Raw genomic sequence first — 16,573 nt, 5'->3', positions numbered from 1 at the left:
AGCGCTACCCAGCTGGCTGCCTTACCGCAGGGATGCTGGTGGGCATCAGCGGCCAGGCGCAGAGCAGAGAGGGGCTCGGGGCAGACCTCCACCTTGGGGTGACTGAGCAGCATGCCCTCTGCCTGCTGAGCCAGGCTGGCAGCCCACCCAGCACAAGACAAGGCTAGAAGCTGGAAGCAAGGGCTGCGTTGACACGGGAAGCTGCGGCAGTTGGACACCCCGGGTCAGGCAGAGAGGGTGCCAGGGCTGCAGGGGAGCACTGCCTTGTGCAGGCTTGGCACAGCCTGTAATTGTGGGGTTTAACCCTTTTTGTGCTCTCATTTATTTATAACCAGCGACAGGCAATGCTTTGACACAATAAAACATCTTGGAAGAGGGCACCACCAGGTGTGCCGCAGGTCCAAGGCTGGTTCAGGGACTCACACTCGGCCCGTCTGCCACGCCCATGCAGTCCTGTAACAGCAGAAAACCTTCAGCATCAGGCAGCAGTCGTATTATTAACCATCTATATGACCTACCATGTCTCCTTCATGTGGTCAATTTTTGGGGAAAAATAAACTCCAGATTTTTTAAAACACACTGGGCACGGAAACAGTATAGGCAAAATACTATGAAATTGTGTGGTCCCGCTCCATTTCCAATTTACACCTTGAATGAGCATTGAATGAACTGCTTAGGAACATACTCGATGGTATTCCCTTTTTATTCTTAGCTACAGGTTAAAGTTTTCAGAATTTTCTGGGACTTCAGTTGGGATGACCCATTTTTACAGGCACGATTCAACTAGAAACAGTTTGGGGTGACACAAAGCTTTCAGTATAGTAAAACATCCAGACTTACTCCAGAGACGGTAACTAATTCAATCAACTTTCATATATTAAATTTTCTTTGCATTAAGTAAAAAACCTTCTAAGAAAACTCCTCCCCGTCCTCCCATTTGCAGTTCCACACATTCATCTGAAACTGTATGTCTCAAGGAAAAGCCTACTGATGCATCAGAGCACTAAAAATGAAGGAATTGTGATTGTCAGAAACCAAGGCATGCCTTCTCCCTTCTTCACTGTGTGCCATCCCCAGATAAAACCAGTGTTACAAGCAATTAACAGCAAACTATGGAACAAAAGTCTTTTGAGCATATTAATCTACTCCCAAAGCACAAGTGTTTATGCTTAAAGAGGGAGCAGAGACCCAGAGTAACTTTAATGCTGTCTCTAGCAGCAGACCCCCAGCGTAGGGGGAGCACCGAGCTCCCCATGCCCGGCACAGCAGCTGGACACCAGCTTTGCTCCCAGCGCAGGGAGAGTACACACACGTCGCACACGCAGAGCTGGCTGCAGCCCCAGCTGCACTTGGGGTTATCTTCTGATTTCACAAAGCATGAGATGTGCTTTACCTGCTGCATGCAGCCCCAGAAGCACAGCCACAGCTCTTGTACTCAGCCCTTCTGCTCCTCTGCTGCCTCATGCTGTTTTCCGATTGCCCTCCAGGTCGGGAGCTCCTCAATGTGCTTCCATCCTGCTTTCACTGACCTCTCCTCAGGGTTCCCTCACCAATTTTTGGCATCATATGTACATGACACCCCCCTCCCTGTGAAACAGGTACCTCATGGCTCCAAGGACAGACTAAGGGGCAAGAGTGCCTTCTGTTCACTTTCATCCCCAACACTTGAGCAAAGCATGTGGCAGGTCTCAGATCAGCTTCCATGGATGCCAGAGCTTTTGCTGCTGCCCATAGATACCACGTGGGAGAACATTAATGTCAGTGGCAGGGACTGCTGAAACCACAGGCCCTTGTCTGAGCCTGAGTTACAGGAAGAGACTGGCCTCCTACAGTGTGTGCTTGTCCAGGACACCCCATGGGCTCCCTCTCCACTGTGATTCATTAATGAGACAAACCAGGAGAAAGCCAGAGAACAGAGATTTGCTATCAACCTCGCTGCAAGGCAGAGTTTCACCTTGCAGAGGGGCAGGTTAGAATTGAAACCCACCATCCACAATATGCTCAGAAAGAGGATGCCCATGGACAGCCCTGCAGCAACCACTGTCCCCACCACTCTGTGCTGCCAATACACACAATTGTGCTGCCAAGCAGCCATGAGCCATATGCAGTGGTCAGTAAGAAGGGAAGGTTTTTCACCAGGGGACTGTGTGCACAACCACACCAACAAGGTAAGTTCCTACCCGTATTTGTGCCCAGCCACAGCAAGTAGGTAGAAGGTTCAGCAACAAGGTCACCAAGGCTCTTTTCTGACATCCTCTAGCCAACACCATGCCCTACCTGGGAGCAGGGTGTCCACACTTTTAAGCTCCCCGAGCCACTGAGACATAGCTTCTAGATACAGAACAGAGACAGCATCTCTTGTAGCCTCCTTGCATTCTCTGCATTCCTTCCTCCACAATGGCAGGGTCACCATATCAGACTTGGCTGTTGCATGGAGAACACACATGGTGATGCTCTGAGTGCAGAAGAGAATAAAACACCCACTGCAATGTGAACTGGAGAAGGTCCCAGGCTGAATGCTGGTATCGGAGTTACAGCACAGACCTTCACACTGGAGCACAGACATCCTGGACAGCAGCAAGGATATTGACCAACACAGATGTCTGCCCAAAGAAGCACTAAGCTTTTTAACACTCAACTAACTGCAGCAGCCAAACAACAAATGGAGGTGAAATAGTCACATGTATGTGTTGTTTTCTTTCTAAAACCCAAAATATTAAAAGTAAAGAGATAATGGAACTTCATTCTGTGCCGCACTTGATGAATATAAGGGAGGGAGATGGCTGCTGCCTGCCCTACCACATGCCAGCTCTGGATGGCTATTGCTCTGGAACCTGAAGACCAGCATGGCTGCAGGAAGGCTCTGCACTGCAGGGTGCATGGAACGGGCTATGGGCTTGGGTAGAGGCCATGGGCTACCCCCAGTAACTTCACAGGTCACCTAGGGAGCAGATACAGCCAGAGCCGGGGCCCTTCCACACCTCTGTTCCATCACAGCAGCACTGATGTAGCAGCAGAGCCAAACCATCCGTAACACTGTGAGGCTTTCCAGTCCAACACAAATAAACACTGCTGAACACAGAACAGATCCCTCCTCCTCCACAATTAAGACATGGAAAGACAATAAAGTCACGAGCCAGTCCCAGCTCTCTTCTGGGCAATGCCTTTGCTGTTCCATTTCTTGAATGGGCTGTAAGCAAGGTACAGGTTTTTATGCAGTCTCAGTGTTCATAAAGAGGGCAATAAAAAACAATAATATAGGCCCACCCCTGCAAAGAACCAAAACCCAAAGCCAGGTGCAGAAACCTGACACCTCCACCCTGCAGTGTGTCAATGTGGTCTGGCTGGGAACCATGCAGATCCAGACCAACGGCTCACTCACTCCACCGATCTCCATCATCTGGTCCCTAGTTTCTCAAATGGCTCCTGGTTCACCCACAGTGAGTAACAAGGGGACAAAAGCCAACATCTTGGCTTTTCTTGTGCCACAAATACAACCAAAGGAGCTCAACACAAAGATGAATTCTGCCAACAAGTATCACCCCAGTCCACATGCCACAATTAAATAGAATTTTATTTTCAATAAATATACAATCTACATCAATACCAGACAATATGCTGTGAAAAAATAAAATGTACAGAAGCAACCAACAGGACAGCTTGACCGTAGCTAAGTTCACTTGGTGACCTGGAGGACTACCTGGGTTAACACACACAACACAGAAAGAGCCACTGCAGTCTGTGAGAGAACTGAAATCATGTATTTTGGGTCTTCTTAACTGCAAAAGTCCCCAGAGCAGGTTTCTTTTGCTGAACACACGTTTGAAAAGACATGAGCTGGCTTTCCCAGTACAAATGCTATTGGAAATGTTTACTTTGCTACATCATCACTGTATCTACTGGACGCACACAGGCTGCTATCGAGAGTGGCACGTCTCACCGCTGACATGACATCGGATCCGTTTGACGCGGGGCCACACGGCCGCACGCGTGCCCCAGCACACACATGTACATACTAACAGGAGCTTAATTCTGTTAAACTAGCACAAGGACAAAACTGGAGTCAGAATCGATTTCACCACAGGTTCTACCGCTTAAAAAAATATTCTAGCCTAATTACCACGTTCACCAACGAGAGCACACAGGTACTTATATCTCCGAGAGGATGAGCCATGGATTTGGACTGGAAGGACAGCGTAGGCAACTCCCATCTCCTCCACCCGCTCAGTGCTTGCCGCAGCACCTCCACGCACAGCCTGCCCACGCTCCGCCATGCGGGATGCGAACAGTCAAGCGGTGCCGGGTGTGCGCTGCGAGAGGTCCAGCCAGGAGGGACACCGGTGGTCCCAGGGCAACAGCCGGGAGCCGGTGGGACATGGTTCACAGAGGCCAGTGAGGCCGGTTGGGTGCCGGCAGCCGCTTCAATCCAACAGAGCTGCCATGGGGTGCGTGTAGGGTGTGAGGTGGGGTGGTTCGGTCGGTGGTTTATTCATGTGCCTTGTCCACCTGCTTGGCCTGGGTGCTGTTAGTCCCCACCTCATGTTACCTCCAGGGATGCTGGAGACACGCGGTCGCACTCCTCCCGGGACCGCAGGCTGTGCCACTGCTCCACGGCCGTCCGGTGCGCATTGAGCATCCGGCGCCAGTGGTTGGACTCAGGGGCCCCTGTTGAGTACTGCCCGATCACGATCCTCCCGATGAAGTCGTTGCTGCTCTTCACGTTGTGCCCATACACTGGAGGGAGCAGAGACAGAGACCAGTCAAGGCAAAAGCGCTGCTTGTCCACCCAGAGCCCTGCCCCCAGAAAGCCAAACGACCTGCAAACACCCCCTCACACAGCACACCGGGTGCCAGTGTTATTGGTATATAGCTCAGCATCTCAAAAATGTCAGAGACCGAATCGGGAGTTTGAAAGGGATACGACAAGCTGTACTACCAACCGAAATACAATTCAAACAAACGACACAAATCTGCAGTTATCATGGTATTTAGCAAGAGTAGGTAAAGTAGAATCATGGAATGGTTTGGGCTGGAAGGGACCTTAAAGATCATCCAGTTCCAATACCACTGCCACAGGGAGGGACACCTTCCACTAGTCCAGATTGCTCCAAACCCCGTCCAACCTTGCTCTGAAGTAGAATTACATCAGGGAAAGGCATGACAAAAGCTCTGCCTGGGCACTGTGAAACAGTAAAAGCAGACAAGCAGCCTGCACCTGTGTAAAGGAAGAAGCAGCATCTCAAACTGTCCTCTTCCAAACACAAGTGTCATGAACCACTCCAGGCTAATCAGCAGCCTTCCCGACCCAGACAGGAACCACACACCTAGAGGCTGTCAGCACAATATTTATACAGAAACAGTTTGCCATAATTATCACTGCAGTTACTTGTTAGAAGTCCAGGAAAGCAACCAAAGGAAAGACATCATCCCAACACCCCACCCTTTGGATTAGCCCAGTCTCCTGGAACAAAAGATCGCAGACAGCAGCAAACTCTAATGATGGGCCTGATCCCAGGAAAGTTAGCATGCTCCCACCAGACAGGAGCAAAAGCACTTTGCAAATCGAAGCCCTGCCTCGGCTCATTAGAACAAAGAGTCTGTGCAAGCTGCAGCCAGAATATCCACAGGCAGTGGCTGGAATATCAAGGATTTAAAAACCTCCTCAGGGAAGAGAGGGATTTTTAAGAACAAATGTCTGCAGGGGCTCCAAATCCACCCAGGCTTGTGCAGCAAGAGCAAGTTCAAAGGAGGAGAGCACCCTGGCATGGAGCCGTGAGCCTGGCATGGAGCCCAGCTCTGCCCCTGCCAGCGGCACCAGCTCCCCAGGGCTGCCAGAAACCAGCGCTGGCAGCAAAGCCACAACTGGGATCCCTCATGGCAGCATGCCCTGGTGCAGCACGCACACTTCCAGGCAGGCAGCACCCCGAGCACTAAACACTCAACCTCACTTTCAGCTACACATCTCTGTTAAGGCTGTGTATTTCCTATTATACCTGTCCCACAATTACTGTAATCAGTATGCATGCTACTCAGTATTTCTATCATCTCCTTTCTCGGCAAAGGCTGGTTCCTAGCTACTGCATCAGTATGGGATCTTGCTCTGTGTGATGCAGATACTACCTGCCAGTGCATTCCCAAAACAATCTGTACAAGGTTACATCTCACTTTATACCTTCTGACAGCTCTGACACACACAGTTCATGGGCAGAAATGCTACTGCTCCTCAAATTACCTGGGGACATTTTTGATAATGGCAATCGTTCAGATGTCTAAATCATTTCTCCAAACAATTACAATGAATGGCAACTATCCTGAAGCTCAGACCATTGTAAGTTTACCTTCAAACTAGTTAACAATTAATTGAAGTACCACCCCCGTTAAGAAGGCTTCATCTCTCCTGCTTGTTGCCATCACTTACATAGAGGTGACGCTATCAGCTCTCTGGGGGCATGTTGCCAAGGAAGTGCCCCTGTCAAGAGGCCAGGCTGGTGTTATTTGGAAAGGGCTTTTGAGGATGTGGTGAAGAATTTTAAGCCATCCATCTCCAGCTAGTGCACAGCTTGTCAGTTATTAACAAGTTCTGCTACAACAAGGCCTCACGAGTACCGCTAGCATGACTGTGCTAAATGTCTTTCTATGATTTATTATCCTAGAGAAATCAAATATTGTAATAAAATCGCATAAAAGTACGCCCAAACCAAACGTCTCCCTAGTTTTTTTATGTAGGATGAAAGAAGACGAAGCCTAATCCTGGGAGACAACACCAAGTAATTTAAATTAAGAAGTCTTAAAGGCCATCAATTAATCACAGGGTAAATTAACAGTGGAGAAGTACCCAAGGCGCACCAATTCTTCAAAACCAGTCCATGTCAGGACTGCAAAGCAGGTAGGTGTGCTAACCTTCATTTCACTGTTGATCCAAGTACTTTGGATTTTTCTAAAGCATCTTGCTTTAGAAATGTCATCATGTCAGGTAATTAGCATGTTGATTCCTTTAGGGAATTAACAGGCTAATTATACAAGCATTGTCGCTTCTATCATTAACTGGTTTAGATAGCACAGAGGTAGACTTCTTGCTGAAGAACAGGGAAGACATTCAGAGAATCACAGAACAGCAGAAGCTTCCCAGGGAATCCCTTCCAGCTGAGCTCTGAGCAAGCTAAAGTTTGCTCTTCTAAAATACTAACCTTCAGCATGCTCTGCCTGATCCCAAACTCCACTGCAGCCAAGGCTGTCAGTAACTGAGATACTACAAGGCAGGTTTTCTTGGTTCCAGCAGCGCCTCATTCCTGGTTGGCACATCTAACATCTGTGTGAGGAAGCAGTCCTCTACGTATTCCAGGAAGGTGACAGATGACATGTGAGCTGCTGCATTGTTCTTCCACCATTTTCCAAGGCTAAATGCTAAATGCTCACACACCGACCATAAGAGGTGGCACTAGATTCAACCTCTGGTATACAGCCTTGCAGCTTCACTGCAGCAGCTTTCTGAAAACATGAGTGATCTTTGTGTGCCAGAAATCCAGCTTCACGAGCCTTTAAAACTCAAGGATGTGCCTTTCTTGCTTTACTCCCCTCTTTAAATGACCAGTATCTGCTAGGCAAATTTGCTGGTGGTGGAGCTGCACAGAGGTATTGTGTGGACCCTACCTAGGGGAAGGTGCTTAAAGTTGGTAGTGCAAAAATAAGCCCTTTTCTTTGCTCACAGGGAGCATGATTTTCCCCATTGCTGTCACCAGTTCTTCCAAGAACAGCTCGTAAAGGAGACCTGTAGGAGCTGACACCTGCTCTGGCTGAAGGGGACCTGCCGAAGCAGCAGGCATCCACAGGAAGACCTGAGACCAAGCTCACACCTTAGGAGGAAAAAGGCTCCTGCTCTTTCCTTTCAGCTTGTTCCACAGCAGGTAGAGGTGAAGCCTTTGCGGTCCAGCCCATGGGACAGCAGTTGGGCGCTGCACCACCCTCTGAGCACAGATTATGGTACAAGTAGATGGAGCTGTATTCCCTGATGTCTGAGCATCCCCTTCCATAGCCTGACAGGAGCTCAGAGTAGATTTCAGATTAAATCTTCCCTTGGCCACAAAAAGCCCAGTACCTCCATGGAGCTGCTTAGAAGCAGAAAATGAGGTAATTACCATTTAGGGTTTCAGACTGACCCAGACTCTGATTATGGACAGAAAGACACTGCTTTCCATTTAAGAAACCTATTCTCCTGACAGAAACTACACACCTGATGTCAGGAGCTCTTATTCTACCACCACAGTAATTTACACAATAGCAACATCCATTTCTAGGCTAACACAGAACAAAAAGCAATTAAGGAAGCAGAGGTCAAACCAATTCCTTCTGCAGCTGCTCTTTACTGAGGGATGCATTTGGAAACAGAAAGACTTCTTTTTTAAAAAAAAATAAATCTTATTATATTAGAAATGCTGAAAAATAAAAGAAAATTGGGTTCACTTACATTCATTAAAAGGGTGGAATTTTGAGGACAAGTAACGTAATGTAAATAAACCATTTTCATGTTATATACTCATTGATGCAGTGCTCCTGCATGATCCACATCAGATTGATGAGGGCCTGGGTGCTACATTAAACTTTTCTTTGGGGTAGGGGCAGATGTCCCTGTGGGGATCCCATGCAGGAGGGATGGCTGGGTCACAGCCCCATTGCCTGTCCTGCTCCCACAGGGCTGAGCAACACGGCACAACAGGTACCAGGCAATGAACAGCCCAGAGCTGCACCCCATCAGCAGCAGGGACTGCCAGGAGATGCGCTGGGACTTGGAGCTCCAACATTTGGCTCCAGGGCAACTCCAGCCTGAGCTTCCCCTTGTCCCCTACCAGCCTCACAGGGAATTGCTTTTCATCAGTTTCACATGTCACTGCATAACCTGGCACTTGCCCCTGAACCATGAGGTTGCTGGGGTGGCATCAGACCTGGCACCAAATCCAGACAAAATGCACTTTACCTTCCCCTTTACCTCTACCCTGAGACTTGCAAACCAAGTAATTGTGAAGAGCATGACTGCACAGTATTTGTGATTTATGAGTTATATGCAATAATAAAATTTAAGCTGGCATTTCGGATACTAATTCATCTTTTGATTGAGCACATTAGCTGCTTGAAATGACCAAGAAGAAGCACTAATTCAGAACATTTCCTTTCCTTAAGCTAACTTCAAAGCTATCCGTACCATTACGTGATGGGGAACAAGCTTTAGCAGCAGCACCTTGCTCAGCTGGGGCCACAGAGCACCTGCATCTCCCGAAACCGCTCTGCCAGACGAGCCCAGCAGTTACTCAGCAGTTACGTCTGCGCTGCTCCACAGAGTACAGCCACACCGGGCCTCTGCTGCCGCCTGCAGCTGCCGGAGCCCCTGCGCCAGCCTCCCCTCCACTGCTGCCTCTGCAGGAGGAAAATCTCCCCGCAGGGAAACCTCAAGGCACTGGAGTGGGTGAGAGCTCCGGCACCAAGAATTTAACTCTACTTCAGTCACCTACATCAGTCACCTGCAACGCAATTAAAACCATTTAACTCTGAAGAAAATAACAAGCAGGAATGTGCCTCTGTTTTTCATCTGTCTTCTTACTCAGTGTAGGCATCACGCAGAACATCTTCACCCAGTTTATACTAGGTTTATACCCCCTGGTTTATACACTGGGTTATACACCCACTTTGCATTAGCTTATTTACAGCACAATTACAGCACACCGCCACCCACTCTCTAACAAGTTGCCCCCAAAGTTTTCTACTTTTTAGTTTTTTTTCAATGCAATTTACTTGCTTCCAGCATATTTTAAAAGGCCTTAAACAAGAGAGCGCCCCTCACTGCCACTCATGTGCACCCCTCTGACACATAATGCTGGCACACAACATGCCAGCTGGCACGATTACAGAGCCAGCCCACTGGTGCAGGCACAGCCACAGGAACCAGCATCCCAGTGGAAGAAACCCTGAAGGAATTAGAGGGCCCTGCTGTCTTCCTCTCCTCTACAGGATAAAGCTATTCATTCTATATACTAGAGAGCAAAAATCCACCTCAACTTTTATAGCTGGTCTAGAGGAGAATATCTGGTGCCTGGGTCAACCACTGGGCACGGAAGTCGTTAACTAAACCCTACCCACCATCATACACCTGCAATTGCTGTTGCCACAGGCTGTAGGAATTTGGTACCCCTGGCCCACCAAGCAAGGAACTGAATAAACACCTACACAGTTGACATCCTTACTGCAAGGGCTGTGCAGCGCAGGCACACCTAACCCTGCAGCCATGCCTGCTGTAAGCTGCGAAATACCAGAAACTTCACCCACCAGCATCCTGCTCCAGCAGCCACTCTGCACGCTGCCCAGACACATTCTCGGAGTACAGCCAAACCAGGGAAAAAAGGGGCAAGTAAGCAAAGGCATGTGGCCAAGGCTGCACACAGGCAATTGAGCCGCAGTGTCTCCCTGGGGACACAGGTCTCAGCAGACCATGGGGTCTCTGTCAGGAGCCACAATCCTGTTGGCACTGACCCATCAGCACTTCCCCACCTTAGCCTCAGGACTTGGCAGGGTCTCAAGTGTTCTGTTTCACACACACAGAATGCTTCCTCCCCCATCCTTTGCAGGCAGAAACCAGTGTCCAGGCTTTTCTATGCTGGCTGTTGAGCTCTGCCACCAGCTATAGTGGGTCTGAGTTATGAGGTTAAGCAGGTCTGAAAACTACTTCTGGACTGCTTGACATCAATATTGAAAAGCTGTTTAGCACAAGAAGGCTGCTGCTAGGAGCAGGCAGCAGTAGGACTAATAATGCACACTGCGAAGGTCACAGGCACAGACCAAATTCTGCCCCTTGCTCCTTGCGCATGGCCCATGATATTTAGTAGAGAAGAAAGAGAAGACGCAGTGATTTCATATCTATCAATTTAATCTCCATCAGGCTCTGATGTGCATGTAAAACTCACTTCCCAGCATCTCCTCCGTGAGGCTGCTCCCTGCAATGTCTGCACCTGCCCAGCTCCATAGGGAATTGGTTCCTCTTGAGCACATGGCCAAATCCTGGCCATGCACAGACCCACCGCAGCTCCAGTATCCAGCTGCTGCTCCATAGAGGGGAACGCTACCATGGCAAGGAAACTCCCTTCAGAAAACCACTTTCCTCCTTGACCTCCTCTAAACGCAGCCCCTGTGCTCTGGCTGGGGCAGCTTGTGAAGGGGACCCTGCAGATGCACCCAGCAGTGCCCCCGGGCCAAGCATTCAGCTAATTGGGGTGTGATGTCAGACAGGGAGAGGAAAGTCCCATAGGAGAGAGCAGGAACCCAAGGAGCAGAGGAAACACATAAGCATGTCTCACAGAGGTCTCAAGGACAGGAAGGGATGACAGCTCATGAAATTATCTCATCAGGAGATGCTGGAATAACAGAGTGGATGCACCCATTGCAACAGCCCGGAGCATACTGAAAAGCAGCACCTACAGCTGGCTTTTTCCACCTCCAATTCCTCTTTTTATTTTTTCTTGGTTTTAATTGCATCTCCATTCTCTGCACTATGAGCCCCAGATCCAACAAAGCACATGAATGGCTTCATGCATATTTATATACCTCACAGGAACAGGCTCCGGCACCAGTTCTGTACAGCACCTGTAAACACGGGCAGGGTTGGCCACACAGGACAGGCAGCCTTTGCCAGCAATTCATATGTCTCCTCCGACAGCCATGGAGCCAGGCACAGGCATTTCATCTCCAGACACTGCTCTGCCGCCCAGAGCGGCTCCTGCCACGGACATTTTTCATTTGATACACAGAAGATTATGGCCTTGTGAGACGTTTGAACAATTTCTCTCACCACAGCATGAGCCAAACAAGATGAAACGCTGAGGTCGAGACAGGCATGACACTGCTTAAATTAATGGGCTTGGCAAAATGAGCAAGCGCTGACGAGCAGCCTGGACAGAGGAGGGTTTGCTACTCTCTTGAGGAGAAAAAGATTCCCAAACATTCCAGAAAGTTCCAGGACAAGTAGCTTCTGCCATGTCTGCAATGCGGTTATTAACTAAGTCTGTCCTCTTGAAGAATATAATTTTGCCTTCTAAGCAAGCAACAGATGAGCTCAGGAAGCGTCAGCATCTTGCTCTCACCAGGATTAACAGTGGTTCACTCCTCCTAGTTAAAGCAGCGAGTCTGCAAAAAAAGCCAAAACCATCCCTGGAGCATCTTCCCTGAGTGAGCCTGAACCATGATCAGGGCTGCAGGACCCACTTAGCACCTCCAACTGACCCCCACTGCCTGCTCTGCTGCCTGCTGCTCCAGGCTGACAAACAGCACCTCTCATGGAGGCCAGGAAGCCACAGGTGGGGACCTGGAGAGCAATGGAGATGGATTTTGAAGCCCATGCATGGCTCCTGCTGCACAGAGGCTCCTCCAGGCAGAGTGGTCACCAGGAGGCCAGGGTTTCCCACTGCAAGCACATCTCCCCGTGCTCCTCTCCCACCACCCCAAGAGCAGGAGATGTCCCCACAAGACCTGCCAGGTCATGTCATGTGGCCACAGGGTGCCGGGTGGGAGCACTCTGCTCTCTCCAGACCCGAGCACAGAGCATATGGTATCTGGTGCATAAATACATGAAGTATTTTATAACACCAGACACAAAGGCCAAATTCTGATCTAAATTAAACAGGTATAAATCCCCAGAAAATCCAGCGCTGACATCAATGGGTTTTTCTTTTTTTTCCCTTTGGCTAAGATAGGATTACACAGGTTTAGGCACAAATTACATTTTGCTTCTGAGCTCCAGATCTGTGGAATATACAGACAGTCCAATACTTCAGAAACACACGTTTAATAGACAATAAGAAACAATTTTCTAGCAGCAAGTTGCCTAATTATCTATCCATCTGAGAGACATTACGGTGCTCAACATGATAGCATTTCAAAACAGAAACCACTTCTTCCTCCTGCATCCCAGCACAGGGAAAAAAACCCTAATCATTTGCCTCATTCCCCTCCACTCCCCATATTTGTGTGCAAAAGACAAAATACCTGGATATTTCTTTATGGGAAAGGAAAAGCAACAGGAGAAAGGAGAGATGAGCACCTGTCTGAAGCAGCAAGTCAAAATGTACATGTGTAATGACCCCAAACACATCCTGGCTTCCACCCATGCAAACAAGCACCTAAAGATGATGCTGGCATCTGAAGGTCATGTTTTCACACAGACAGGCAAATCAAGATTCAGGTGTATTTCTGGAGAAGCCTGAGGAATAAAACCACTATCAGCCTTCAACCTGCTCAGCTAGTTGGGACATTTGGAAAATGGCCTGTTATTTACAAAGGTACCACTGAAAAGCCTCGCTATGTCTGCATCCCATCCATGGCACTTTTACAAATCTAGTGCAGCACAGGCGAACACCAAAAGCATCACCTTGTCTCCAGTGTCTACACCAGTCTGACCACCAGAGCTGATGGGGAAAACAGGAATAGCTTTAAGGTCAGAGGAGTTTCAGCCATCTTCTGCTCCACCAGGACTTAAGAGATCCAATGCCTAGAGACCCGACTTTAGGACTCACCCAGAATGAATCCTAGCTAGTTTTATTTCCAGCTGCAATGACTAAGTGTGGGTCTGTGGGCTGCAAGCCTCCGGTGCAGCAGTTTTCCCCTGCTCATAGCCTGGGCTCACTGGGAAGGTGAGGTCTGGAGCTGATGATCAACTTTGGCCCATCTCCAAGCAGCCTTTTCTGCCACCTCAGGGCTGCCCTCCTCCCCCCTCATCTCCACCACCTCTGACTGACCCAGAAACTCTGCTATGTTGTTCTAAAGCACCCCAAAACATTTTCTATAGAGCATCCAACTAATGTTCATTAGACAACATACAAAATCAAACTGGTCTGCAGCAGAGCATCCCCAGCACCCCCAAGAGTGAAGGGTGACAGTGGGCAGAGCTGTGCTCACCAGGGGCTGTCTGTGCCATTAGTGACCACTTTTTCCAGATACAGAAGCATCCCAAAGTATCCACCTTCAACAAGAAGTCAGGATTTCAAAGAAGACTCAATTCCTCTCAAGCTGTAATGCCACAAAAGCAATGAATATGCTCAAACAGGCAGCATTCAGTGAAAGCAAACCAAACTACCCAGAACTGCACCATTAGCAACACACACCAACAGTGACTTTTTTTCTCCTCTAAAAACTCCAGCTTGATTAAATGGTCCTTAAATTTTCCCAAAGGCCAAGGGAAAGAGAAAATGAGCCAACAGAGGACCAGGTATACTGCTATTGAGGAGTAATCTGTTATTTTAATCAAGTACTGTCCATTACAGGAAGTTAATTAGAGTTAACTAATTGGAATAAAGCATCAAAGGGATCTGGGGGTCTGAAGACATGCATTGCTACAGCATTCAGTGAACAGACAGCTTGATGGTATTGTCAGTGCCTCTCTGCAGTAGCTATTGAAACCTCAGGTATAGGTGTGCAAAGAGTCACTGCTCAATGCTACCTCAGGAACTAAAATACGTAAAGAAATTACATTTAAAAATTGGTCCTAAATCTTTATAGAAGACAGGCACAGTCCATTTTTAAAACATAGTGAAAAGTGAAGAGAATCATATAAAATCCTATGAATGGTTCAAAAGAGAGTGCCTGTGGGCTGCATCCTCAGCCAATACTTCAGATGAAGATCTTACCAGCTTTCACACATGTAACAAGGCTATCTCTCCATCAACATGTAAACTCTATCCCAGCCCACTTCCCTCCAGAGCATCCTGTCCTGCTGGAGTCACAGCCACCTTTCACAGGGGATCAGTGCAGTGGGATGAGCCCCACCACTGCTCTCCATCAGACACCACCAGCCCTGATTATTGTCCCAGCTTCTGCTATGCTCTCAGCCAGTTCAGACAGCAAAGAAGGTTTTCCCTCTGGATTTGCACAGACCAGTACCCAGAGCACGAAAATGATTCTTCCCTTTTGGGGGACACTGCTTGGTTCACAAGCTCTAAAGATGCTGTCATGTAGACATGTACAAGAGATTATTTAGATGGAGAGACACACACAGGCTCACCACAGGACCTCAGGGAGATACATATTCCCTATCTGTGAGCCCTGAAGGCTGTATTTTTTATGGTAAGCAATCAAAAGATGTTAACGACCCACCAAGATGCAGCTTGCCCTGGAGCACTGATGTTTTTTATTGGACCATCTGGGCTTTACTGCAACACAAACAGCATTACCAATGATTGTTATTAACAACATTATAATCACTAACAAAATACCACAGTGCTCAGATTTCAGGTGTTGTCTCACCTCCTGCTGCACAGCCCATGTTTTCCAAATGTTAGGCTGGGATTTAGAGGACAACCTGCACAAAACCCATCAGTGAGGAGAGGGCACCCAGCACCAAACCATCCTGAGCTCAGAAGCTGCAGTCGCACCTTAAATATCCTCTTCTCTGCTTGGAAATGACCTTGGGCAGCAGCTGACAGCCCTGCTTCCAGGGCCAAACTGCACCTTCCCTTTACCATGGGACAGGTATATATATATACCACAGGTATATGTGGTCAGGAGAACACACCATCTTTTAAACCCCACCCCATTTCTCTGCAAGAGGTGAATCCAGACTACTTTCATTTAAGCAGAAGATGGCACATGGAGGGTATGCATCAAGTTGCCAAAAATACCCCCAAAGTGGAAAAAAGAATCACCCAAAAAAAGTGCATTTCTGTTACAGGATGTGTCCTGGGTTCAGCAGTAGCAGTCATTTTTCTCCTTAGTAGCTGATGCAGTGCTGTGTCTTTGACTTTCAGCCTGGGAACAGTGCTGATAACACCCATGTTTTCAGTTGTTGCTCAGTAATATTTACTCTGACCAAGGACTTTCTGAGTCTCAAGCTCTGCCAGGGAGGAGGGGAAGCCGGGAGGAAGCAGAGACAGGACACCTGACCCAAACTAGCCAGAGGTATTCCATACCACAGCATGTCATGCCCACAGTATAAACTGGGGGCAGTTACCCCGAAGGGCTAGATCACCGCCGGGGTTGGGCTGGGTATCAGTCGGCAGGTGGTGAGTGGTTGTATTCTCTTCCCTTATTATTATCATTGGTGGTAGCAGCAGTGGTTTGTGTTATACCTTAGTTACTGGACTGCTCTTATCTCAGCCCATGGGAATTACATTCTTTCCCTTCTCCTCCCCATCCCTCCGGGAGCTGGGGGAGGAAGGAGGGGAGTGAGCGAGCGGCTGCATGGTTCTGAGTTACCGACTGGACTTAAACCACGACAGGATGTATACAGATGCTCATTACCTAGACAACATGTTTGATGGTGTAAATGAAAAACAAGTATCTTCTTCACTAGATGTTGCCTCATTCATCATCTATTTTTTCCGTCAGGACATTATACTTGTTATGATTATCAGCTACTTTCCTATTTTTAGCCTTTTCTGGGATTCTGTGACACTTGCAGCAGCGATCCTGACCCTAGATGGTTCCTCCTGGAATGGACATCTCCACCTAAGCTCATCCCACCTCATCTTAGGCACTAAACAGGGACATGTGAGTTAGTGACAGTTCCAGTAAGCACCTGAGGTAGGAACAGAGAGGAAGGCAC

At 48.3% G+C, this 16,573-nt stretch overlaps 1 protein-coding gene across 5 annotated transcripts in view; it reads right to left on the bottom strand.

Annotated features, from left to right (window-relative positions):
• Window positions 1-3,553: 3,553 nt before the first annotated feature.
• Window positions 3,554-16,573, bottom strand: part of SYT17 (synaptotagmin 17) — a 39,402-nt gene continuing 26,382 nt past the window's right edge. For all 5 annotated transcript variants that reach the window (XM_062634895.1, XM_062634905.1, XM_062634886.1 and 2 more), the window contains one exon: window positions 3,554-4,734. In XM_062634895.1, the coding sequence (XP_062490879.1) occupies window positions 4,538-4,734 (197 nt within the window). In that variant the 3' untranslated portion in view covers window positions 3,554-4,537. The remainder of the gene's footprint in view (window positions 4,735-16,573) is intronic.

The sequence above is a fragment of the Pezoporus occidentalis genome, unplaced genomic scaffold, assembly GCF_034315485.1.
Source record: "Pezoporus occidentalis ecotype Australia unplaced genomic scaffold, CSIRO_AGI_Poc_V1 ctg113, whole genome shotgun sequence".
In the NCBI taxonomy this organism is placed as follows: Eukaryota; Metazoa; Chordata; class Aves; order Psittaciformes; family Psittacidae; genus Pezoporus; species Pezoporus occidentalis.
This window is presented reverse-complemented; position numbering and strand designations above follow the sequence as displayed.